General features: G+C 34.5%; 1 protein-coding gene across 3 annotated transcripts; it reads right to left on the bottom strand.

Moving 5' to 3' along the window:
* Nucleotides 1-1,143: 1,143 nt before the first annotated feature.
* On the bottom strand, nt 1,144-26,717 carry LOC150090582 (uncharacterized protein C3orf38 homolog). 3 transcript variants are annotated; one of them, XM_090378856.1, is made up of 4 exons: nt 26,649-26,717; nt 20,141-20,289; nt 11,188-11,369; nt 1,144-2,426 (listed from the first exon to the last, which is right to left on the bottom strand). In XM_090378856.1, exons 2-4 carry the CDS (start codon nt 20,259-20,261, stop codon nt 1,851-1,853), a joined length of 879 nt encoding a protein of 292 aa, XP_090234982.1. In that variant the 5' UTR covers nt 20,262-20,289; nt 26,649-26,717; the 3' UTR covers nt 1,144-1,850. The 3 variants fall into 3 exon arrangements, with proteins under 3 accessions (XP_090234982.1, XP_090234966.1, XP_090234974.1); XM_090378840.1 differs by having other exon boundaries at nt 11,188-11,372; XM_090378848.1 differs by lacking the exon at nt 26,649-26,717 and adding an exon at nt 26,520-26,598 and having other exon boundaries at nt 11,188-11,372.
* Nucleotides 26,718-27,331: the final 614 nt, after the last annotated feature.

A 27,331-nucleotide genomic window follows, 5' to 3' on the forward strand; every position in this document is an offset into this window, starting at 1 on the left:
TAAAACAACTTCTGCTTCAAAAACGCCGGGTCCACAAAAGTCTAAACTTCTAGGTGGACGAGTGAGCTTGGACGTGAGATTTGATGGCAATGGACATTTGGTAGTTCCAATAACGACACAACGAAGATGTGCTTTATGTGGTAAAAAACAGACTTTGTAACAAATGTGATGTACCCCTACATGACATATGTTTTGTTCCCTTTCACACAAAATGACTTTTTTATTATTATATGTTTGATACATAGTTAGTGTAAAACACCATTGTTTGATTTTGAATAAATTTTTTTTTTTTTTCTTTGTCTAATTTCCTAAATATTTCTTATTCTCAGCCAACATCCCAGAAATGGGACATACTTTTTTTCTGTAACCAGGGAGTTTTCTGAATAAAATTTTTTTTACGTCTTCATATGAATGATTTTAGCTATTATTAAGTGAGAAAATGCCATTTTTCTTTTAAATTCAATTATGGCTGGTAATCGGATAAAAAGAAAAGAAAGGGATGAAAGCTGTAACGTTAAGAATATCAGTTTTTATGTTTCTTACATTTATTTGTAAGAAATGTAAAATCCCATACTAAAAGATTGTGGGGGGGGGAATGGTTCTGATGAAACATTTCTATTTCCATAACATATAGCCACTGAGATGTTTCATTACTGTATGTAGTTTGTTTTTCCAATTTTTCTACACATATGCAATTCCCTCAATTTTGGGTCATTCAAGGTCTTGTAACTATTTTATTCAATTAATATTAAGAATAAATATTATCACAACCAACAAAACTGTGAAATAAAACATTATTAAAATATATATATAAAATAGATTTCATTGGTTGTGACTTTATTCTTAATATGCTTATACCCGATGCTGCAGGCCTTTTTACTAATATTTTATCCAAGTTATCTCAGAAGGTGGGGCAAGCACTGGTGACAATGAAATTGTCTGATGCAGACTGCCATGTGTATGTGACATCAGAACTTCAAAATATTTTTAACTATTTCATAGTTTTTTTTTTTTTTTAGTTCTGACTTCAAACACAAGGGTTAAAAGTTCTATCACAAATGTGATGTAGAACTTTGAAATCATAAATTGCTAAATCTATTTTAGCTATTTAGATGCTTGTAGTTTCAAACCTTTGTACTTCTCATAGTGTTACATTTTTTCAAGATGAGCAAAACAAACTATAACATAATCATCTTAAGACTTCAAAATTATAAAATAACTAAAATCATTGTGACCTTTCAAAAATTATGAAAAGTAGGACGTTCTAGTCTTATCTTGTAGCTGAAAGAATTTAAACTACCTAGTAAATGCAATGGTTTTAATGTTCATAACAGAATGAACTGTACATTGCAAGTTTCCATGGTAATACACAAATGGAATTAAACCAATGAAATTTCTAAATGGTTAATCTCTAATTTATTCAAAAGATGAGCACTGCTAACAGCCTATTCTGTGACTTGCTGGTATCTGGTGACAAATTCCTGCAAAAAAAAGGGAGTAATGAAATTGTTTGATGTGGGCTTATTGGTAGGGATTGTTTAGCTAGCCTTCAAAATAAAATTCTGTGAGCTGTTTTATAATTTTGAAGTTCTAACTTCACACACCACATGGCAGCTATTTACATTAGTGCTGTTTTGCCAAGCAATTGTTATTAGGTCAGCTGCTATCTGACAAGGGATAAGAAAGTCCTACTTTTCATAAGCTGGATATAAAAAGCAAGTTTATTTCTAGAAAATTAAGTTTTCTCACAAATTTAACTTGATTTTGATTATACAATTAGCAACTTTGTAATACAGAGTATAAATTGATGTATATTACAAAATGTACAATATTACGTGACTGTTTTTTTTTTAAGATGTCTGAACAGTACTCAGCTGATAACACACTTTGTTCCTGCTTAATTCCTCTTCATTCATAAGAATAGCCTCATTTTTTTCATTCTTCAACATCATTTGTAACTGCATGTGCTGTATCTTCCATGTTCCATCTGATTGTGGAGTCTTCACTAGCCCAAACATTTGATCAAACAATCCAATACAATTTGAAAATCTGTGAACTACTCCACTAACATTAACTTTAATCAATCCATGAAGTTCTTGAACACATGAAATTCCATTAGCACTAATATTTGGGTCAAATAATATCCTCTCTTTGGTGATGAGACTAGCTAGACAGTCTGCTACCCTATCAGCACCAATGTAGTGGTCATTAAATTCTTGACTTCCAGACAGAAGTACTCGCAAACTTAACTTACAATCAGGCCAAAAATGATGTGCACCAAAATTTTCAAAGTTATTCAGCATTGGAAAGAACCATGTGGTAAACTGGTAACCCATTTCAGTCAAATGATAGTCTGTGCTTACTGGTTCACCAGGTGACAATGTAGATTCCTCTTCTTCTTCTTCTTCATCTTCAAAGACAATGGGCTAAAAAAAAACAATATTACTAAATTAAATAACTTATTAACAAAAAATCTCTACTGAATTAAATTATAATGTAGAACTATGTTGAAACAATTAGAAAAATCAAATGTGTTATTATGTAATGAATAGCAATGAACAGCTGTCATTAAATAAGTAATACATTTTAATATAGGCACTTTTAACTGCTTTATTTGTTAGTCAAGTTTCATGGCTATGGTCTACCTTGAATAAATCAATTGTATTTTATATACACTAGTTTCTCATAATAACACAGACCACTATATATCATATATCCGTATGCAGTATAAATACACTTCATATATACTGGACAAATAATTCATAAAATAATTGTAAAACATGATAAATTAATAGAGGCTCTTTACATATCATTATATTAATATTATATGATTAATTATATTAATCATTAAAATATTTCAAAGTCAACTTTTCTGAGTCCACTTGTGGACTGCCGGTCAACAGATTCACAAATGCTACTATCAGAGAGAAGGGCATTCAGTAGGCACTAGGGCTTACAATACCGAGTTTCCAGGATTCTGGTATTCAGGATCCCGGTCATTTTTTCCCGGTATTCAAATCCCAGTATTTATACAAAAAACAGTTTTTCGGTACTAATTAAAAAAATAATTATCCATGATTTATTCACATAAAGGTTATAAAATCGACAACAATAAATCATTAATACTGCTGAATTTGCAAATGAGGGATTGTTATACACAGTACAAATGCAACAGAAACCTGAAATGTCATGAAACTAAGACAATCTTGCAAATATATTTCTCTTCGTAAGTAGAGTGCATGTGTGTGGAAGTAAAGCACTTAAGGAATAACGAAAACATCAGTACAGAAATATTTCATTAGTGTCAGTAGGCCCGGTAGTGCAATTAAGGAATATGGTGAATAATGGCATGGCAGGTGCGGAAGGGTTAAAATTAAAAGCTTCTGAACAATAGTTTAATCCCTCTATTACACCACTACTTGGGGATGCGACACTTAGTGCATTTTGGGAAAGGGTGTCGGGTATGGAGCAGTTCAAAAGGTATTGTGAACAGGTGACATTGAGGTAAAAGGTGGAACCGTTTTCGTTGTGTGGGAAAAATATTCTGTTTTTCCCACCAAAGGAAGAAGAGCGAGTTTAAAGAATAACGCCGTGATTGGGTCAGGTTTAAATTAGATAGGGGGGGGAGATATGTTATTTTTTTTTTCTTTTTGGTAGTTGTTGGCGCATTGGCTTCTGTGGCCACAATGCACCTCCCAAGGTTTTTGCAGTACTTTGATCCAAGCCTGAGGCGGGATTCGAACCCGCGATCTTTGGGTTGCTAGGCCAGGCACTTTACCCACCCAGCTAGCCCGGTCAGCAGGAGAGATACGTAAATGTGTGCAAAACCCCCTGGGGTTTGCACATAAGCTTGCATATAAAATAGTACAAGGGGTGATTCTAACTTGCAATCAATTCAATAAATAAATGAGAAGGAAATAAATAAGGTACTCGAACCAAAAGAGGGGTTTGTGGTTGTTATTCGGTAGCCAGTCAGATAGTGCTCTGGTAATTTCCTTCCATATTAAGACAGAACTCTTCTTGAAATCCCAAAATAAGACAGTACTGGAAGAGCTATACAGCAGAGATGCAGAGTTTAACTAAGAAGAGAGAGAGAGAGAGAGAGAGAGAGAGAGAGAGAGAGAGAGAGAGAGAGAGAGAGAGAGAGACTTCACCGCACTCCGTGGAAGGAACTCACACAAAGGAATCCCACCATGAAAGAAAAGGAAGGCAAGTCCTCTGAACTGTGTTGTTTTGGAAATGGTACTTAGATAAAGTGGGAGATTATTTTAGAGTAAGGTTGAAGAAACACGAGGAATAAGGAAATGTTTAGTATTGAGTGGGTTTATTGGTCGAAGTTGTAAAGAAAACTGATATTGCTAAATTAAGAGTGATACATGGAATTGTTAGTACAGTCAGTCCTCGTACAGCACGATAGTTGAGTTCCTAGAAACCCTCGTGCAATGCAAAATCATGCAAAAATAAACAACAGGCCCTATGGGAAAAATAGGGTTTGGTGCCAACAACCCAAGATTGAACACACATTTGTAATCAAAACATTACCAAACACAATAAATTATCGTAATAAAATATGTAAGTATTTTATTACGACTATTACGTAATAAAATATTGGTAATGCTTTACGTTCTATCGTAAGCAAACTTGTTTTTTTGTTTGATTTTCTATCCAAACAGATAACAGCCGTTCCATCTCTTCCAATTCTTTGTCTTAATCTAATGGATTTTAATTACACTTTGAGTTGTTCCTGCTATAAAGGTTGTTTTTATTTTCTCTGCATTCTTTGTAATTCTCAGCGTTACCTCATTTAGGCCTGTAGCACGTACAATATCACATGATCTTTCATTTCGCTCAAAGCATTTCACAATTTCATATTTTTTCTCTCTCACACCGGAGGCCGGTGTGATAGAGAAATATATATAATATTTCTAATATTATCATACTAGTGTTTATGGCCAAAATCACACCGGCCTCCAGTGTGATTTTGGCCATAAACACTAGTATGAGGCCACTACAAATTTTCCTGGGTAAGAATTTTTGCCCCGGTCTGCCTCTGTTTATGGATATTGCTTTTCTTTTCCTCTCTGAATCTGTAGTGTCTTCACCAGGACGCTTCCTTTTCACACCTTTTTAAGTATTTTACCCATTTTTAGGGAATAAAGCACAATTACAAAATGAGGAGGCACGCTTGATACACATAAACAAAGCTGTGCACATGTAGCAACTGAATAAACAACACCGTAAAGGCAGAGACAACTATTAACACCTCACTAGCTTACATTTTACTAAAGCACATTTCTGGGGGTTACTACCATAAAACAATAAAAACAATTTCCAGTTACGTTCCTGCTAGTGGAATCTGTTATAAACTGGTAGTAAACTATCTAATTGCATTTGCGATAATACCGATAGCTGGAATTTTACGTTATTATGGTGAAATGCGTTTCCCCTTCACTGATATAAAAAAACATAAATACATTTTCAGAATCTTCTCTTCATTCCTATCGTGTTGCATTCAGTTGGGGTGAGTCCGGTCCAACTGCCATTTCTTGTAAACACAAAGGCGAATCGTGCATAAGCGAATTCGGTTTGTGTTATATATGATATTGTTCCCCTATTTATAAATCGTGTATGATCGAATTCATGTAGTGTAAACTCATGTTATACGAGGACTAACTGTATTAATTTACCGACTTATGGACTGCGGTTGCTGTTGGGGGGGGGTATCCCTAAGCTCCTGGAAATTCTCATTTTTTAACGCAGTCAGTAGCTTGTGGGCCTTAGCGCTTGAGGGGAGCTGCTGTACGAAAATCATAACAATGGCGACTGACTGTGATACTAAGGTGCAAAGAAATAAAAATTAATAAATAAATAACTGCCCCCCACAACTTGGATTTGGTTTCCTCACCAAGCTTAACCGTTAGTCTCTTTCTTTCTTTCATTAATACGGATATAGTGCCATAAAAAGTCAAAACGAAAATATTTTTTATTTTTGATAAAAAGGAAATAAAATTTTTTGAAGATGAGGGAATAAGGGGGGGGGGATTAAACTGCAACTCATCTGCTACTATCTCAGTATAAAGCACCAACCAGCACAGAATCCAAAAGGACATTTTCTTAAGAACTTAAGAGCTTTGACTATTGAGTTTCTTAAGAGCTCACTTTATTCGGACAGGTAGTGTGGATGCTTATTTTTTTGTTTTTAGAATAACTGCATGTCTAATAATTTTTGCTAGAATATTTATTATTATTAAAGTTTGATTTAAAACATAAACTCAAGTAATTACTTGTTTTTTTCCTTACTTTATTGCACCTAATTGTCATCAAAATGTATTGCGAAAAATGTTTTTTTTTTTGGAATACCGGTTTCATAAATTAAAAATACTGGTATTAAGATTTTGACTGGTATTGTGAGCCCTAGTAGGCACTGAGCTGCAGAAAAGTTAGAAAGGCAGTAGTGTAAGTCAACAAAGCAATTACTCTCTGGAACCTTTCTAGATGACTAGCCCATTTTTCTGTACGGAAGACCAAACTGCTATGTTGTCTATGTAATGAAAATAGGAAATAGTGCCATATTGTGCAAAAAAAAAAAAAAGCATATAAAATGATATGCTTTATGGAACTGTCATAGAAAGTGGTGTACTGCCATGGAAAAGTATTCATTCAGCCGGCCAAAGATCTTACCTTCTGTATTGAACATTCGAATGTTTCAGAATATCCAAATAATAAGCTTGATAGACTGTTATTGATGAATTCCAGTATCAAAGAAATAAATCAATTGTTTTACTTGTGATTTCAATCAAACTGAAATTGTTCCAAACTGTTTCATTAACTGTTGTTGTTTGGTTTTTTTTTAGGAGCATTAGCAACTAAGGCCATATTGCTCCAGGAATATGCGGTGGTCATTCCCTGACCTTTCCGCATCCTCCGTATTTGGTGGTGACGGGCTCGAACCCCGGTCTAATCAAGAAGCGTGTGCTACGCACTGTTGCTCCTTCCCACCTGGCTACGGAGGCACCGTTTCATTAACTAAATTTAACTCTTTGGTAATTAAATGTAAAACCAACCATCTACTGATTTGGTTCATTAAGAACCAAATCTCTGACCCTCTGGACACTTTCAGTGGTCCTATAGCATAAATTTTATAAATAATGGGTTGGATGTTTACAACTAGGTCAAAAATGAGTTTTAACGAGTCTAGGACAATTTACAAAAAACACCGGGGCAATAAAAAAAAACAAACAGGGATTTTGCCATGTTCGGGCAATAGTACTCTAAAAATGAAAAAGAAATTAGAATTAGTAGTGGCAGATAATACAAGGAAGGAAACTTATACAGCATTAGCAAAAAAATATCCACCTCATCTATCCATCACCTCTAATAATTTATCTAATCCTTCCTTAAATTTATTCAGACTATCCACCTCCACAACACCAGATGAAAGTTTGTTCCACCAATCAATTCTTCTCTGGATGAAAGCAATTTTTACAAAATTGCTTTACAAAAGAGAAGTACAGTTTAATATATAGTAAAAATAATACATTTTAGAAATAATTTACTGGATTTCTTTCTGCTTAATCACCCTATAAAAATCTCTACACATTAAATATGTTAAATATAATTGTGAAATTAATTGTTTTTACAACCAGACAATAGCTTTGTTCACCTGACCAATGCACGTTTATTTCTGAAAATACTGTTTTAACATTTCCATTATGTGCAGAATGGCAAAAAAAAGAATTTTTTAGTTTTCCAAGTCCACTATTTGAAATACCAACTTAAAAAAAAAAAAAAAAAAAAAAAAAAAAGACCACTGCCAGGTCACCAATCCTTACTTTCAGCTATTGTAAAATGAAATTTTAATCAAAGAACATATAAATAAAATTTTTAAACATATTTTGTACCCTTCACTCAAATTGGTGTACTTTTTAAACACATCCACACAATAAATCTGAATTTATTGAAAGAATTCAGCTCATTTTTCTAGGCATTACAAGTCATTTATAAATGTCAAATATTTTACAGGCTTTTCCCGCTTTAAGAGTTTTTTTTTTTCAAGTATCAAATATCAACAAAATCAAAAATATGAACATTAACTGCAATAAATAAATGCTAAACATTCATAAATATGGCATTTCAAGCCACACACGTAGCTATACAATACTACAGTACTACTTAATATTGTATAGCTACATGTACTACTGTACGTTTGTTCAGGCAGACGAGAGCGTTTCACTAACTCACATAACAAAGCAATTACCACGCTGATGTTACAAAGAGTAGTTGTGTTACTCTTCAGTTTCACTGTCTCATCTTATTTCATATTTCTCCCCCTTATTAATTCTGTACAGTATGCCAAAACAAAGTAATACTATGGGAGAGTGATATCAAAAAAAAAAAAAGAAACAGCGAAAAAGAATAACATTGGAAACAAAATATGAAATCATAAGCAAACGTGATCATTATTCTTTAACGTTCATACAACATAAATAATTTCTTTATTATTATAATTTGCTTCATTTTAAGGCTATGTTTTCATTTCTTTGGATAAATAAATCATTGTTTAAGCATAAACTATTGTTTTGTTAACCTTTATTTAACATTACTATGGTCAAATTTTATTGTTGAGAACATAACCCCTGTTTTTAACATTGTCTATGTGACGTGAATTCCCACTTTATGAGTTTGCTTTAAAGTCGAGAACTACCTGTATCCTTCAATTAACTATTTTATTCCTTTATCCTACATAATATGATTAGCTAAAATTTTGAAAGCAAGGTAGAAAATATTTCTTAGATACATAATTTTGCACTCTCAAAAACAGAACTTTTTGGGAAAATAAGATAAAATAAAAATAATTGAAACTATTTGTTTAACAAATAGTTTTAATTGTCCTAATCATGTACATTAGCTTATTTTTGAATTTAGTTAAGGATTTAATAAGTTATAACTTAATATTCAGAGAGCCTTTGTTAACGGTAATGGATCATGTCAAATATTTTGACGAGATATGAACATCTCTAATTAGTAAATTGTAGTGCAGTACATCATAGTAGTTAACTGCAGTGCTTTAAACTCAAATAGTTCGAAGGTAAATACTTAGACAAGCATTTAGAAATGTAACAGTATAGTATGTACAGCCAGCATATCACCTGTAATGTAGCATAATTATATTCTTATCTCTTAGTTTGGTGTGGTATTTTTAGATTATATTTAAGACTAAAATCATTCTCAAACAAGAACAGTAAAGCAAAAAAATATCAAAGTAGAAGAGATGCTTCCGCTTGGGAGATAACCACTAAATGGCAGTTCTCTTGAGAATCAGAGCTACGTACAGTATGCTACTTGTCACTTTTTGCCAGGTTATCTATGGTGGGCCATGATATGACCAAATGGCAAGTCTTTGACTTTTGTTACAGAGAGTGCAAAGGGATTAAGCACAAATTCAGCATTCCCATGAGCAGAAACCACACTTTGTAAAAAGGACAAGCAAGTGGAATGGGATAAGAGTATGCCTTCCGGGGAGAAAAGTTGATGACATAGTAGAGCAGCTATCATCTTTTAAGGGCACAAAAGATAATACTGTTGTACATACTGATAATAATGATATGAAGAGTAGCAGATTTGAGGCCTTACTTAACAAGTACAGGGCAATAATTAGAAAAAGTCATGAATCAGAATTAAATTTAAGTATTTGCAATTCAACTCCAACACAATAGGAGTACATGATGACAGCCTTGTCAATCAATTGAACCCCAAAAAGATTACGCAAGGCTCATGTGGTAGAATATTTCATAGTATGGTCTGTGCTTGTTTACAAGAGACAGTACTTTTACAGAGACGGAATACACCTAAACAGAAAATGTGCAAGAATATTTGCTGATGCTATCGAGACAGAGCTTGATGGATCAAAAAACTGCTAGCTTATTGGGATACACAGACTAATAAACTAATAGCAGCTACAGGGAGGGGTTAAGAGATTCTTGTATTGCTTCTACAGGGACCTATTGCAGTTTGGAAACCAAAGTGTCAGGGATTACAAGCAAACACAGGGGCTGTGTTATTACATTTATTAAGAGCAAAAACAGGTGCATGTACACTTACATGTATCCAATATAGGAATATTGGAGATAGGGTGTCCCTCAGACATAAGAGATGGGGAATTTGAATGTGGGGAGTACGATGTGCACAAAAAGGAAAAAACAGGGAAGGAGGTGGGGGGTTAATGCTCTTAGTTAAAACTCTAATATAATCAAAAGATTAATTTTTCATGCATTAAGAATCTGCAAAAAAAGACCACTATATGGCAATGATCAGTGTATTGATATGGGAAATACTTAAAATTGTAACTACTGCCAAGAGCAAGGGAAGGGATTTGGCTTTCGTAAATAAGTCTACGATGGTTTCAGACAGTTTTTAAATTCTATTCAGTGGGACCAACTGAAAACATTGCCAACAGCATATTCTAAGTGAGAGGCATTCAAGAAACTAATTGTAGAAGACATGTCTTTTTATACCCACTATGAGATGCTGTTCAAGGCTTATACCTAAATGGATTTTGAATGTACTGAGGAGATTAGTTGCTGACAAGAAAAATACATGGGAATGAATATAATTTATCATGAGATATAGAAACCTATAGTACATATAAACCAGTCAGCAATCAAGTCACAAAAGGGGTTAGCAAGCTAAGGATGATTACAAGAAGTCACTGCAAAAAATGCACAGAAAAGTAGCAAAGACTTCTTTACTTACAACACATGAGGGGTCATAAATTTAAAGTGTGGAAAGATGGGTGCTGTACAGATATGTGGAATTTGCTTTCAGCCAGCAGGTAGTTCATTGTTGGAACACTCTTTTATCTGGTGTTGTGAAGTGGAATTAGACAAATTATAAAAACAGATGGACAGGTGTGTGTGTGTGTGTGTGTGTGTGTGTGTGTGTGTGTGTGTGTGTGTGTGTGTGTGTGTGTGTGTGTGTGTGTGTGTGTGTGTTCTGCTGAAGCTATATAAGCTTGCCTTTCTTGCATCATTTGAAACTACTAATACTAATTATAATACTGTCAGAGGATGGTTTGAATACAATTTACAAATATCTCTGTGGCAAACAAAAAAGTTCATGCACATAAATTCTAACATTCTTAAAAGTTACTATTCTTAATATTATTCAAACTTTTATATAAAATTTTACCTCCTCAGCTCCGACAGACTGCCAATATTTTAGACATGCAGAAATAATTTCAGATTTCTCCGCTGTTGCTGGTACTGCTATTCCATTACTATTTAAATATTGGAAAATGACAGCTTTCTTGATTTTACGCCTCCGGAGTAACTGGGAAGGCTTCTCTGTATACATTAATATAGCTTTGATTGCTTCTGAAATCAAAATTTGCTCAGTATGAATCTATTCAATGAAGGAATTTTATTCTACAGCAATTACTACATTATTCCATAGTTGCATGTATCTCAACTGATCAATTGCAACCTACAAGAATCCTTGAACTAATTTGGACTTTGTTAAAAAAAAATATACAGCCACTCCCCCACTTATGTAAGGGTTGCGTTCCGCAGAATTTAACGCAAGTCAGAATTTCCCTAAATGCTTATGAAGCACTTGCAACTATATGCGCTGAATTTGATTGAAGCAAAGAAGAAATATTCGACGAATGTGTAACTAAAATTTCTTATTGCATTTTTTTTTTTTTTTTTTTTTTATCTCATGCATAGGTAAATTAAAAAATTGTACAAAGTATGCAATTACAAAAATTTTACTTTAATGTTTTGGAAATCAGTACGATTCTTGAACCTATTAAACCACCTGTTGCTTGTCACGAACTTGCTTGGGGTTACTTATTCTTAATATCTTCAAAAATACTTCTTGCTTTTGCTTGAATGGCCATTAGACTCAGGGGCAATCACTTCTGAATCTGATTTTCCATCGTTATTATTAATAGCTTTTCCATCTCTGATATAGCACCTGAACACTGTTGATCTTTAACATGTTCTTTTATACGTGCACTGTCCTCAATAGTATTCACTGTTGAAGCAGCAAGGCCTAATTCCTGTGCAATAGATAACAAACTTTGTCCTACTTCTTAATTTTCATTTTTAAATCAATTTTGTTTTGTTTCCTAGCACTGCCACCACTTGCACTTTCTGTTGGTCGCTTTCCCTTCAATCATTGTAATAAGTAAATAGGAATGAAGAGAAGATTCTGAAAATTTAATTTATTTTTTTTATATGACTGAAGATTTCAGTGAAGGGGAAACACATTTCACCAAAAACCCACAATTCCATTTATCGGTATTATTGCAAATGCAATAAAATCAAGTTTACTACCTGTTTATATTAGCTTGCACTAACAGAAAAGCCCAATAAACCAGAAAGTGCAAATTGTTTTTATTGTTTTATGGTCGTGACCTATAGAAATGTGCTTTAGAAAAATATTAGAGGTGTTTAAAATTGATTCTTATAACAGAACATATGATAACGATGAAGGTATAGCGCATTCTCCAACCGGACAGTGTAGCCCTTCCACTCAGCCAATAGTAGCGTTTGTAAACATGTTGGCCACGTGTTTTGTTTTTGCATCCTTTAGTTAAAAGTTATTTTTGTGTTATGCTTATGACATAAATTTATATAAAACTAATACAAATTCCATTATAAAAATTACCTTTTAGACAGTTAAATAGCTTAGTTATACAGGGTGTCTCAAAAATATTGGTACAAACGTTTAGGGGAGGTAGGTAACATCTAAAGGAATGCGAATCGCATAGGAACCCATAACCGAAAACGTCACAGGAAAGTAGCAGCAGAGGCACAAGAAGCAGAAATGACACAAGACAGTAATTAGTGGCAAACATTTATTTGACATAATATTAACAATGGAGTACGAGATCAATATTTTCATGATGTTACAACAGATGCTCGAAGGTTCCACCATGAGACGCGAACGTGACACTGATGCAGCATGGATTGGCGGACACAGTCAAACACACCTGGAGTTTCTTTGACAGCAGCAGTGCAGATGAGTCTCGCCACGAGATCCATTTCCGTCTCCACAGGCGATTCATACACGATAGATTTGAGGGCTCCCCACAGAAAGAAATCAAGGCTCGATAAATCAGGTGAGCGTGGGGACCAGGCAACGGGTCCACCACGGCCAATCCATCGACGCCCAAAACGCCTGTTCAAATGGTCACGAACACACCTTCGATAATGGGCAGGCGCCCCGTCATGTTGAAACCAAAATGTTCCGTCTCACATTTTTTGGAACGTTGTCAAGTAGCCCTGGTAGAACTGGTTCAAGAAAGATTTGATATTTAGCGGATTTCATGCGGGATGTAACAGGTATGGGCTGACAAAGTGTCACCGACCATACCTGCCCACACATTTATTGCAAAGCGATGTTGTGCCGCATGGGGGCGCACACAGTGTGGGTTGTCGTGAGCCCACACAAGAGCATTGTGCTGATTGAATAAGCCTTACCGAGTGAAATAAGCCTCATCCGTGACCAAAACATAGGCTGGAAAATTCAAGTCTTGAACGCTTTCTTGGAGAAACCACTGTGCAAAAGCCACACGTGCAGGATGATCTTGGGGGAGCAGTAACTGAACCCTTTGGAGATGAAAGGGGTGTAAGGAATCGTCATGCCAGACACGCTGTACACTGCAATGAGACACTCGTAAGGCAGAGGCAACGGCAAGTGTGCTGGTAGTAGGATTATTCTGGACGGCATTCAACACACTTTCTTTAATGGCGGGAGTTCGCGTCGAACATGGTCTGCCCGCTCTACTCCTGTTATCTCTAAATGACCCATAATCGCACAAATTTTGATGCACACATGCAAACAAACAGTGGTCCGGTACATGTCTGTCTGGGAAGTGTTCTCCATAAATTCGTTGAGCAGCTCGTCCATTGCCCTCTGCTAATCCATACACTAGTTGCATGTCTGACAGCTCACATATCGATGCATGCTCTTCGTGCGGCGACTACTGCTTGAACAAGTAAACCAGAAATTTTCCCTCTCACGAACTGATGAACACCCCTCCCCTAAACGTTTGTACCAATATTTTTGAGACACCCTATATAGCAAAAATATCAACTTCCGAGGTCTTGGAATGAATTACCAAAAAAAAAAGTATTATTGGGTTCACATTACGATATTTTCACAATATCATAATCTCCATTTATTCCTAAAGGATGCAAAATATGTTTCCATATATATATATATATATATATATATCCAAGTATGACAAAGCAAATATTAAATGTTATAATAAATATAAATATTATAATAAATACTAAGTAGTCACATAACCAATTAATGCCATCTAGGACGATTAAACATTACATCGGTCTGTATGAATATGAGTTAAGTTAATAATGGTAAGAGTTTTTTAAAGGTAAAATATGATATACTAGCTTATCAGGTAAACCATAAACCATGGCGGGTACCCAACATGACCTGGAAAAAAAAAAAAAAAAAAAAAAAATCAATCTATGCCATGACATAAGCAATAAATTATAAACATATATAAAAATACCATTAAAATGTTAGTTATGGCAATAAGATACATTGAAAGGGACTTTTTCGAGGGCTAACCCTTACAATGTATCAACCATAATTAACGAGCTATCCGTTTCTGTAGTCATCGTCCAGCATAACTATGTCCAAATATACGTAAAATAGTATTAAGTTAGAGCCAAAAGTATAAAATTTTGTAGTAAGTTAGAGCCAAATGGTAGTAATAAAATTTGTTAATTAATCCCAAATTTAGCAGTAAACTGGCAAGATGACTGTTAGCCCAACGGATAGCCAAAATTTTAAATTAAATTAAAATTATAGAAAGAGCTATAATTATTGTTAGGCATATGTGCGTAGTTGATAGTAAATGCTGTCACGGTAGTCTAATCAAAAATAACAGTGTGAGCTATAGCTAACAAAGGCGAACGGAAAAAGGTATAAGAATAGATATAGTACCTCAATCCCCCTCGAATACTCTAATAGTTCATGAGGTATGAAAAGATAGGGATAAGAAAGTGAAAGTTAAACAGCAAAGAAAAAGCAAAATAATTAACATAGGATGTAACCTTATAGTAAGGTATCCTGGTTAGAATGCTTTAAGATTAAAATTAGAATGCTTTAAGATTAAAATTAGAATGCTTACCACCGTATGGCCAAGGTACTAGAAAACCACGTGTATTGGCACGTGTAGCATATATAACTACCGATCGCAGCCCCCCCCCCCCTAGGAAATGTAATAGTTAAGTTAAGTGATAAAATAAGTATAATTACATACAGCGCCCTCTGCTGTTATTTAATATACTGTATAGTATTACACATAGAAAAGCCGTCAAATAAGTATCTCTCTCGAAGTAATAATAGAAGTTTACAGAATAAGTTCCTACCCATGGAGCAAATATAGGTACAAGTTTTTAATGCGAGTAAGCTATATGTAACTTACTCCATGGGCAGTGCCTACTATTTACATAATTACATATCCAACGAAATTTATCTAAGCCAAAGAAACACCTACTAAAATTTTACAAAGGCTATGTTATATTAGCGCCTGTTTAGGACTTTATCTATAATACTCTGTGCGTTAAGGTTATAATTCCCCTTATTGTTTGCTATCAATATAGCTCTATACATATATCTTGTAATTATATGTGGTGTGGGAAGTAATTTTCTAAAAGCTTGGATCTGAATTCACTGAGTGTATCTATAATATAATCTGTCTGGTTACATATGTGTATTCTTCTGATGCTTTGCGAGATTAGGGTATTGCGATGTATCCTTTTTGAGATATTAGAGTTCCAGTTAGTGAGGTCAATAGTATTAAAATGAAAATTTTTGCGTTTATCATACAGTTTAGTGTGTACGGTATTGTTATCTATCCTTATATCCAAGTCCAGGAAGGTAGCAGATTTGGAATTATTAGTGTTGGTGCGTTCTAATGTTAATTCAGGCGGATAATATTTGATTGCTTCCGTAAGGAAGTCAGGCATATTAAAAACTATCAAATCGTCATATCTGTATAGAACCATATTTTGTTTAAAATTATATTTGAAGTGGTGTAGGTATAAATTTGCCACAATGCATGAGCTACATGCGCCCATCGGTATACCTGTATGTTGCCTATAAAGATTACTGCCATTAAATATGTAGTTATTGAAGATGCAAAGGTTGAAAAGGTCATCCCAGTAGTGTTTCTCACAGGGTAAGATATTTTTGTATTTATCATAATAATGGCCGAACACAGTTTTTAGGCTGTCATGTGGGATGCTAGTAAACAAGTTATTAAAGTCTAACGTATTGATATGTTCTATCGTATTGATGCCTGTGTTGCTATTGATGTAATTCAATACCGGTCTATTATTGAGAATAATATTTGAATGACCTATGCTATCAAAAATAATTTGAAGTAAATTAACTAGTTTGCGATGCGGAATCTTAAATATATATATATATATATATATATATATATATATATATATATATATATTTTATTCTTTTGTATTATCATTCTATTGTGGTTTAATTCGTCTTTGTTCATCATTAATGTCATTGTTTTTCGCCATGATGGCTAATTAAACATTGTCCGTGCCGGTGTTTTTTACCTATAGATATTATAGTTAATACATTACTGGTCTTTAAGCTAGCCTATTCTCGGTTATCTTAATTACCCGTGGCCTATACATTTAGGATTTTGCAACTTGTTGCGCATTACTAAAGAAATTTTCATAACACTTATTGATGAAAAACTGTAGCAATAGGCAAATTATCAATATTATTTTTATAATATTGATAATTGTAAATTATAGATATATAAAATGTATATATATCTATAATTTATACATTTTTATACATTTTTGTATTACATCACATGGACGTCAATCCCCTACTTCATCGGGGGCTTTGAGTGGATTGACGGCCCATTCAATGTAATGCATTTTTTACTTACCCGTTTCTGTTTGCATCTATCACAGCTTTGCTATTAAATTAATTCTAAATTCCAAGGTTCTTTTTGAATTTTTTTTTGGACTTATGTTTATCTTATTCTTCTTAATTGTTGTTAGTTAAATTATTATTATTTATTATGAATTAAATTAATTCTTTATAATCTCTACAGCAACTGTGATAGAATACACAAAGCCCTACGGGTAAGTTTTTTTGTATTGCAATACTATTACTTACTTGATGTGTTCCAGTGGAAGTCGAAGAGTCGAAAAGGGAAAGTTTCCCGCCTTTAACTTGTTTTAAGGATGGCTATTTTTATGGCGCAGTCGCATTAACGTTTTACTGTGTGCCGATGGTGTATTGGCCGAAGTCCCCGATTTTCAGGCCAATGTCTATTGTGGATTTTGTTGTTGATTCGATGAATTTATTTATTTATTTGTGTATTTACATATTTGTGTATTTACATTATTTTTACATTTGTTTTTTGCCTTACCTCGGACAGTGCCGGTACCCCGCTTTTCCAAGGCGTAACAGCACTTATTTGTCCAGAGGCAAAGCCCTATACATATATACAGCCTCTTACTATGGGGGGGGGATCAATTTTGGCAATAGGTCGTAGTGCAGTCAGGCGACGAGCCTCGCCTGAGTGCAATAAACCTAGTAAATAAGGGGATACTCTTCTGAGTAATTACTATTTTATTTTTATTTTTAGTTGGTTTTTGATAAATGTATATGGGTCTACATTGGGGTGGTGTTTTCTAATATTTGCATATATGGCAGTTTTTATGTGATATCTACTGTATTGTTTGGGAATTTTGTTTCTATCCAGTGTTTTGATGAGTTTTAGTATTGCTATTTTTCCGCTATTTATATTGTTGCATATTTTTAATAGTCTGTTTGTTTTAATCAAACATACAGACTATTAAAAATATGCAACAATATAAATAGCGGAAAAATAGCAATACTAAAACTCATCAAAACACTGGATAGAAACAAAATTCCCAAACAATACAGTAGATATCACATAAAAACTGCCATCAAACAAATCATTTAATCAAACAAACAGACTATTAAAAATATGCAACAATATAAATAGCGGAAAAATAGCAATACTAAAACTCATCAAAACACTGGATAGAAACAAAATTCCCAAACAATACAGTAGATATCACATAAAAACTGCCATATACGCAAATATTAGAAAACACCACCCCAATGTAGACCCATATACATTTATCAAAAACCAAATAAAAATAAAAATAAAATAGTAATTACTCAGAAGAGTATCCCCTTATTTACTAGGTTTATTGCACTCAGGCGAGGCTCGTCGCCTGACTGCACTACGACCTATTGCCAAAATTGACCCCCCCCCCCATAGTAAGAGGCTGTATATATGTATAGGGCTTTGCCTCTGGACAAATAAGTGCTGTTACGCCTTGGAAAAAGCGGTACCGGCACTGTCCGAGGTAAGGCAAAAAACAAATGTAAAAATAATGTAAATACACAAATATGTAAATACACAAATAAATAAATAAATTCATCGAATCAACAACAAAATCCACAATAGACATTGGCCTGAAAATCGGGGACTTCGGCCAATACACCATCGGCACACAGTAAAACGTTAATGCGACTGCGCCATAAAAATAGCCATCCTTAAAACAAGTTAAAGGCGGGAAACTTTCCCTTTTCGACTCTTCGACTTCCACTGGAACACATCAAGTAAGTAATAGTATTGCAATACAAAAAAACTTACCCGTAGGGCTTTGTGTATTCTATCACAGTTGCTGTAGAGATTATAAAGAATTAATTTAATTCATAATAAATAATAATAATTTAACTAACAACAATTAAGAAGAATAAGATAAACATAAGTCCAAAAAAAAATTCAAAAAGAACCTTGGAATTTAGAATTAATTTAATAGCAAGCTGTGATAGATGCAAACAGAAACGGGTAAGTAAAAAATGCATTACATCGAATGGGCCGTCAATCCACTCAAAGCCCCCGATGAAGTAGGGGATTGACGTCCATGTGATGTAATACAAAAATGCATAAAAATGTATAAATTATAGATATAGTTATAAAATAATATTGATAATTTGCCTATTGCTACAGTTTTTCATCAATAAGTGTTATGAAAATTTCTTTAGTAATGCGCAACAAGTTGCAAAATCCTAAATGTATAGGCCACGGGTAATTAAGATAACCGAGAATAGGCTAGCTTAAAGACCAGTAATGTATTAACTATAATATCTATAGGTAAAAAACACCGGCACGGACAATGTTTAATTAGCCATCACGGCGAAAAACAATGACATTAATGATGAACAAAGACGAATTAAACCACAATAGAATGATAATACAAAAGAATAATAATAGGTACTCTGTTTGTACCCATGCATTGCTAAAACAGGTACTGGGACAACAGAAAAAGCTAGAAAGAAATTAAATAAAACTACTATAATAGAATATTAAAAATAAAATGCGAACTGAACCATCATAATACAAAAGAATAATTATATATATATATATATATATATATATATATATATTTTTTTTTTTTTTTTTTTTTGTCAATTTGCACTGCTGGCTGGCAAAAACTTACGTAAAGTCAAGTATTAAGTAAGTCGGGGAGTGCCTGTACATATTAAACATTTTAAAAAGGTATAGATGGGCCATGAGAAAATATATTGGGTCATGGTACTAAAAAAAGCTGAGAAACATTGAACTACAAGCAAATATACACTATATTCATATTTTAACATATAATCCACCCCCTTTTTGTAAGAAATTAGAAGCAAATACAATAAATATTCATATTGGCAACAACCAGACAGAAAATATAGCTGGGAAAAAAAAAATAAAATAAAAATAAATAAATTTTACTTTTAAAGTTTATTTAAAAATATCAAGATTAATTTTACTATTTTTAAATAATTTTTCTGCAATTCCTGTCTGGTCAAGGTAGATGAGAATTTTTATCATATTTTAACATTATTCAAAAGAAATTATTAAACATACAAAAAACATAGAACTACAGCTTTTCTGCTCTAAATATATTACAAATTACAGCCAATTTTAAAAAACTAAATAGATCTCTGATAATTAATTAATACTAAGTTTATTTCTGAACACTGATGTTATAATTTCATTTTGCATATAAAAAATTCAAGTTAATACCTTCTTTCGTCTCTGCTACAATCATTCCTTTTGTGGTAGTAAGGGTGACTGCTAATAAATCTTTAGCAGACAAGCAGGACAAGACAGATCTAAGACCTGTTTCTTCTTTTGGTGACAACATTGTTTCAAAATGAAGTTGTTAAAATATGCTAAAATGGAAGAAAAATTTTTTTTAAACATTTAGAATCTTCAAAATTACATTTAGTTCGCTGAAAAAATAAACAAATACAGCAGAATTCTAAAATATTTTGGCTTACAATAATACAATCAATATAAAATTAATACAAATTAATCATACATTTTAAACACATTTTATTGCATCAGACTCGCCAACTCTCAGAATACAATGATTATCAATGTCGTAGAAAGCAAAATACTCACAGAATGATAACTATAGATTAAATTTGAATGGTGAAACAATTGCAAAACTCAAACTTTTGTATATGAATCTAAAGTTTTACTCTGATATGCATGGCAGCAGTAATAAAATATTTATCAAAATAGCAACTCCCATTGAAAAGGCAAAATGCATGCTTGTAGTTTCATGAAGCAAAACTGGCAACCGCACAAATTTTTGTACAACTTTTAAAGAGGAATTATCAAACCATCAGTCTATTTACAGCTGGTATAAACGAATCTCAGAGACTACATATTAAATTGTGTTTTACAAATAGATTAACTGATCTTAGTGACATTCGTTAGCTCATTTTTTAAATTTAGCTAGCGGTTTTGTCAGTTACGACTCACTACTCGTACTGCTATTGTATCAGTGTTTTGGTGGAAATATCGTAGTGCATAATCAGTAGTGCAGAGGAATTGTAGGGTTTCATTGGGATAAATAAGTATCTCAAAGGATCTAATCACTTTTTGGGCATATATCTTTTTTGTATTTAGCTAAGGATATAACTAATATAACATTCTTATCGTTATGGTATAACATATCGCAAACTGATAGTGTAAGGTATAATGTAAAACTAGATAGCATAATGTGTATCACTGCTTTTAGGAATCTATTAACTTAGTGTAGTATTCTCAATTAATCAATTAAATTTATTAATCTTATTAATTTTCATTGTTAATCAATTAAATTGTATTTAAACTGAAATCATGCCCCAGACTAGAGCAACAAAGCAATGGGAAAAGGTAGGAGGGCTGTGGCTCGAGGGAGAACCAAAGGGGGCGATTCCCCAACACATCACAGCCTAAACAAAATGTGCAACTTCATAAGTTGCACATTGTTTAGGCTGTGATGCGTTAGTTTGTGTGATAGGTCGAGAGAGAGAGTGTGAAGAAATTAGGTACCAACTCGGCATGCTCATGGGCATCTATGTGAGTTTGAAGAGTATGTAAGATGCTCTTGAAAAAATTAAAATGGGGCCCATCAAGTTCTCAGCTACCCAACTCAATGCCACAACTCACTCTTGTGCAACAGACAACACAGTGGCAATCTTCAAGGCAGAATGCACTGGTCCCACAAGAGCTAGTTATTGTCGGTGACTATTGTCAGGGAAACAGGAAATATTGTGCAAAATGAATAGGTGGAATAGAACCAGGGTATGTCTGCGGGGCAAAAGTTGATGATGTTGTAGAGCAGATATCATCAAAAAGGCACAAAAGGTGATACTGTTGTACACATTGGCACTAATGACATTAAGAGTAGGAGATCAGCAAACTTACTTAATAAGTACAGGTCAATGTTGAAAAAATTCACAAGTTAAGATTAAATATGAAAGAGTCTGCAAGACATGATAAGAGGAAGTATATGATGAGAGCCTTGTCAATCAATTCAGCCCTGGAGAAATTGTGCATGTCTCTGGGGTAGAATTTTTCCAAGCATAATCCATGCTTGTTAACAGGAGACTGCTTCTACAGGGATGGGATACACTTAAATAGAAAGGGAGCAAGAATATTTGCTGATGCTATCGAGGCAGTGTTAGGTGGGTTGGAAAACTGCTGGCTTGGGGCGATTCACAGACTAATATATTAACAGTAGCCACTTATTCTAACAGTATTAGAATAAGTAGCGGCCTGGAGCGAGGGGTGCTGGGGGTTTCAGGGACTGATGGCAGTCATCGTGAAACAGGTGGGTATATGGGATGTGTCAGGATGAATAGCAATAGGTGCATGTATACCAATGCTAGAAGTATAGTAAATAAATTTGATGAATTTGAATTGTTGGTCAAGACATCAAAGACGGATATTGTTGGGATATCAGAGACATGGTATCACACTGATATTAGGAATGCAGAATTGGAATTTGGGGAGTACAATGTGTACAGAAAGGATAGACAGGATAGGAAGGTAGGAGGTGTCATGCTGTTAATTAAGAAAAATATAAAATCAAAAATGCATCCAGTTGATATAGATGAACAGTGCACTGTTGAGTCAGTTTGGTCTGCCATAAGCACTGCGAAAGCAAAAATAAGAGTAGGAGTGTGTTATAGGCCTAATGGCTCGAATGAGAACAATGAACAATTATACAGAGAAATAGAGTGGGCTAGTAAATCAGAATGACTTAATGGGGGATTTTAACTTCCCAGATATTGAGTGGAACTTGTGGGTTGGTCACTCACACACTAGTAAGACTTTTTTGGATTTATTGGATGATTGTTTCTGCAGCAGCATGTTCGAGAGGCAACCAGAGAGGGTAATACTCTTGATCTGGTTATCGGCAGTGATCATTCGTGTATTAAGAATTTGCAGATAAAGGAACCACTAGGTGGCAGTGATCACAGTGTACTGATTTGGAATTTACTTAAAGATATTTAATTACCATCAGGGGTAAAGAAAAGAGTTTTTGCTTCTGTAAAGGTGAGTACAGTGGTCTCAGACAGTTTTTAAATTCTGTACAGTGGGATTAACTGACTATGTTACCAACAGTAAATTCTAAGTGGGAAACATTCAAGGAATTAATCGTAGAGCTACTAAATGTTTCATACCTATTAAGAAATATTTTTCAAGGTTTAGCCCTAAATGGTTATCAAATGAACTAATGAGACTCGTGACAGAGAAGAAAAATGCATGGGATGCTTATAAATTATCAAGCGACTCAGAAGCCTATGGCAGATATAAGCTAGCCTGTAATCAGGTCACAAAGGAGGTTAGGCAGGGGAAGGCAGATTACTAGAAATCTTTGGCAAAGTATGCGAAGAAAAAAAACAAGGATTTCTTTACTTATATAAACTCTAAAAGGAAGGGGATGAATCTGATTGGTTCACTTGATATCGATGGTTCGACTGTTGATGATCCTGCTCAGATAACAAACAAACTGAATGAGTATTTTGCATCTACATTCACACGAGGAGTTAAGGTTTGAAAATGGCAGAAGGTTATCAAATTGCAGCAGGGTGCTTAATGTTTTTGTAATAACTGAGAGCAAAGTGAAGGAGAAACTGTTGAAGTTAAACATAAGAAAGGCACCTAGGGTGGATGGAATCTATCCAGTTATATTAAAGGAGGCAGCAAAGCAACTAAGCAAATCCTTAGCCATAATTATGAGAGCATCACTTGGAATCAGGGGAGGTCCCCACGGACTGGAGATGTGCAAATGTATCCCTAATTCACAAAGGGGGGATCGAAGGGTGACACGAGTAATTACAGACCAGTTTAACTTCTGTTCCGGGTAAAATAATGGAGTCACTGGATAAAGATGCATTGCAGGATCATCTAGACAAGACTGCAGCAATAATTCAGACACAGCATGGGTTTGTTAAGGGAAAGTCTTGTCTGACAAATTTTATAGGATATTATGATGTGGTTACAAAGGAACTGGATGAAAAAAATAATTTTGATATCATATATTTGGATTTCAGGAAAGCTTTTGACACTGTTGTGCATGGAAGACTTGTACAAATTGGAGCAGAATGATATTAAGGGTAAAAGTTGCTACAATGGATAAAAGGATGGTTGAGTGGGAGAAGACAGAGGGTGGTAATCAATGGGTGCTGCTCTTTGTGGACTAATGTTATTAGTGGAGTACCACAGGGTTCGGTGTTGGGTCCACTGTTGTTTTGTATATTTATCAATGATATTGATGAAGGTATATCAGGCTTAGTGTCGAAGTTTGCAGATGATACAAAGGTTGGCAGGGTTGGTAATAGCAGTGCAACAGGATCTAGAAAATTTCAGCAGATGGGCTAAGAAGTGGAAACTGTTTGTGGAAGTTTAACCTTGACAAATGCAAAGTACTGCATATGGGTAGAAGTAACCCCCAGAGAAACATACCAACTGTGTGGTACTGCACTTAAGGTGGTAGAAAATGAAAGACCTGGGAGTAATTGTGCAGTCAGATATGAAATTTTCTGAGCAATGCAGACAGGCTGCAAGGACAGGTCATGGGGCTTTGTTAATGATATATAGGAATTTTGCTAACAGGGAAAAGGAGTGATTGTCCCTCTGTATAAGGCAATGGTCAGGCCATGCCTTGAGTACTGCATACAGGCCTGGAGGGGCCTCATTTTAGGAAGGATGTAGATTTGCCTGAGCATGTACAGAGAAGGGCAACAAGATTGGTGAGGGGAATGAAGGGATCCTCTTACCAAGAGAGGCTTAAGTTCTGCAAATTGCAGCAGCTGGAGATTAGGCACCTACGAGGCGATCTGACTGAGGTGTACAAGGCCTTGAATGAGTTGAGCATGCTGAATTCTGATGGGATTCTTCCACTTGTTCAGACTATGAATCTAAGGGGGCATAAATTCAAATTGAGGAAAGACAGATGAAGAATAGATGTGCAGAAATTTGCCTTTAGCCAGCAGGTGGTTAATTGCTGGAACAAACTTCCATCTGTCGTGGAAGTTGATAGGTTAAATAAATTTAAGGAAGAACTGGACAGACATTTAGAGGGAATTGTCTTGTAATTTTTTTTTTTTTTTTGGCTGATGCTGCATAAGCTCATACACTTGCTTTCTTGCATCACGTGCCACTACTACTGTAATTGAATGGTATATTTTATAACTTTGGAATACAAGTATTTTCAATGTTGATGCTTCATGAAGTGTACCTGCTGGCATTCAAAGACTGATGAGGTGAGTTTTTTTTTTTTTCAAGTTGTTTCTTGACTATTTGATTTTCTTTGTCAACAATTGTATGAGTTGTTAGTATTGATGTCAGTAGTAGGGGTAAAAAAAGGAAGAAATTTTTGTTAGTGTTCATGAGTAATTTTCATTGTTAATGCTCGTGAACTTTTCTAGTAAAGTACAAAAGCTGGGGATTGGGGGATGGCAGCCTCCTCCAAAAATAAGAAAGAAAAAAATGCCATTTCTGTTGACGTGCATGAGCAATTCACATTGTTAATGCTCGTGACATGGTCTAGTAATGTATAGCCTCAAAAGCAGGGTTTGGGAATAGCAGCCCCCCCCCCCCCCAAATTTCTCTCTATTTTTTTGTTGTTTAAACATAGTTGCAGTTTCTTTTTCTTTGTTTCAGCTCCGACAGTGTTGCTATATCACGTGATAGTTCTTTTAATAGAATTGCCGTTTCTTTTACTTCATTTCAGCACCCTCATTGGTTTATTTCATGTGACATCCTCTAGAAACATTGGTCGTGTGGGATGTGGCTTGTTTCTTCTCTCTCGTCACTTCTCCCCCCCCCCCTAGTGGCTGTGCCAAAGGTACTTAAGTCATGCAGTTTCCAGTTTGGCAGCCTTGTTGCCCCATTCAATGTATTTTTACCACAATTTACAATCCTTGAGAAAACTTTTAAAACAAAAAATTTCTGAACCTAATTTCAGTTTTCATTATTCCCAAGTAGTTCCAATTTACCTCACGTCCGAAAATAAATAACCGAAATTCGGGTATCAACCATATTGCGTTAAAATATAAAATTAATTTAAACATTGAATTAAGTGCATGTCTTATTTGTTACATTAGAACAGCATTTCCAAACTGGGGTCTGTGGACCAGTTCCAGGGAATCCGCGAATCGGACTCTCTGAAATTGGTCAAATTATTCGTTCTATATATAGCAAATTGATGATAAATAAAGTTATTATTATATATTTATGTAAAAATAAGAATAAAGTTGAGTTGTTTTAAACATAAAATTTTGAATTTTCTTTTCAGAAAACCCAGTGTTCACACACACACGCATATATATATGGGTCCGTAAACTTTTTTTTTGATTTTTAGAAGGGTTCGTAGATTTCAGTAGTTTGGGAACCACTGCATTAGAACACAAAATAGAAGAGGCTTGTGGCATATACATAGCTACTACTATGTGTATACATAGCTACTGCTTTTACCGAAAAGCAGTAGCTATGTATATTTATTAAAATTGCCTTAGCTACTGCTTTTACTGGACGAACTGAATTTATTTCTAAACATATATTAGAGTTAATTCGGCCGTCAACGGATCCACTGTTCTTTTTCTCAAAACTCACATACCCGTTCAAGATAGTGTTGGTGTTTGAATAACCAATACCACTAACAATACTAAGATTAAAAACATCTACACTGCTAAAACACGCCCAATCATCAGCAAAACGTTACCACACATCAAAATACTAAACCTACCAGCAACATTACAGAGTACACAATCTACGCACTTAGTATCCACAGCGTAGTACTCTGTATTAGTATCTGTACCTCTGACTCATTTTAAACTGAAAGCGCCACCTTAGGTAAAGAAGTGGAGAAATCGATATCTTTCTAGTGTTTTCTACCACATTACACTGTTATACGATATTAGTACTAGCAGTTTCAAATGATGCAAGGAGGTAAGCTTATGCAACATCAGACAAAACAAAAAATAATTAATAAAATAAAACAACCCAAATAATTTGTCCATTCCCAATAATAATTTTTCTAATTCTTCCTAGACTATTAAAAATTTGTTGTTATCTGAATAATTTATTATAGTTACACACAGAGCGTACAAATAAAGAAGAAAATATATGAGCTTTCGGCTATATGGTAGCCTTCATCAGAATTAAAAATACATGAATGGCAGTTGGAATGAAGATGTGCACTGCCAGGTGCGTGAGACGCGAGGCTTAATTGTTTGTTGACGTCTGTGGCTGTGACGCATGATGACGTGGCCAGCGCTTGTCCAATGACAGAACTACTGACTCTGTGATCGGGTTGACTTGGCAACCACTGGTCCTGTTCAAGGATTTATCCGAAGATTTTATATTTAACGATTCCAACCAGGTACGTTTTAGGTAATGGTGGGATCTGTCTACCACCACGACATCGCG

Source organism: Mastigoproctus giganteus, chromosome 1 (assembly GCF_048544385.1).
Source record: "Mastigoproctus giganteus isolate SK-2022 chromosome 1, ASM4854438v1, whole genome shotgun sequence".
NCBI classification, from domain to species: Eukaryota; Metazoa; Arthropoda; class Arachnida; order Uropygi; family Thelyphonidae; genus Mastigoproctus; species Mastigoproctus giganteus.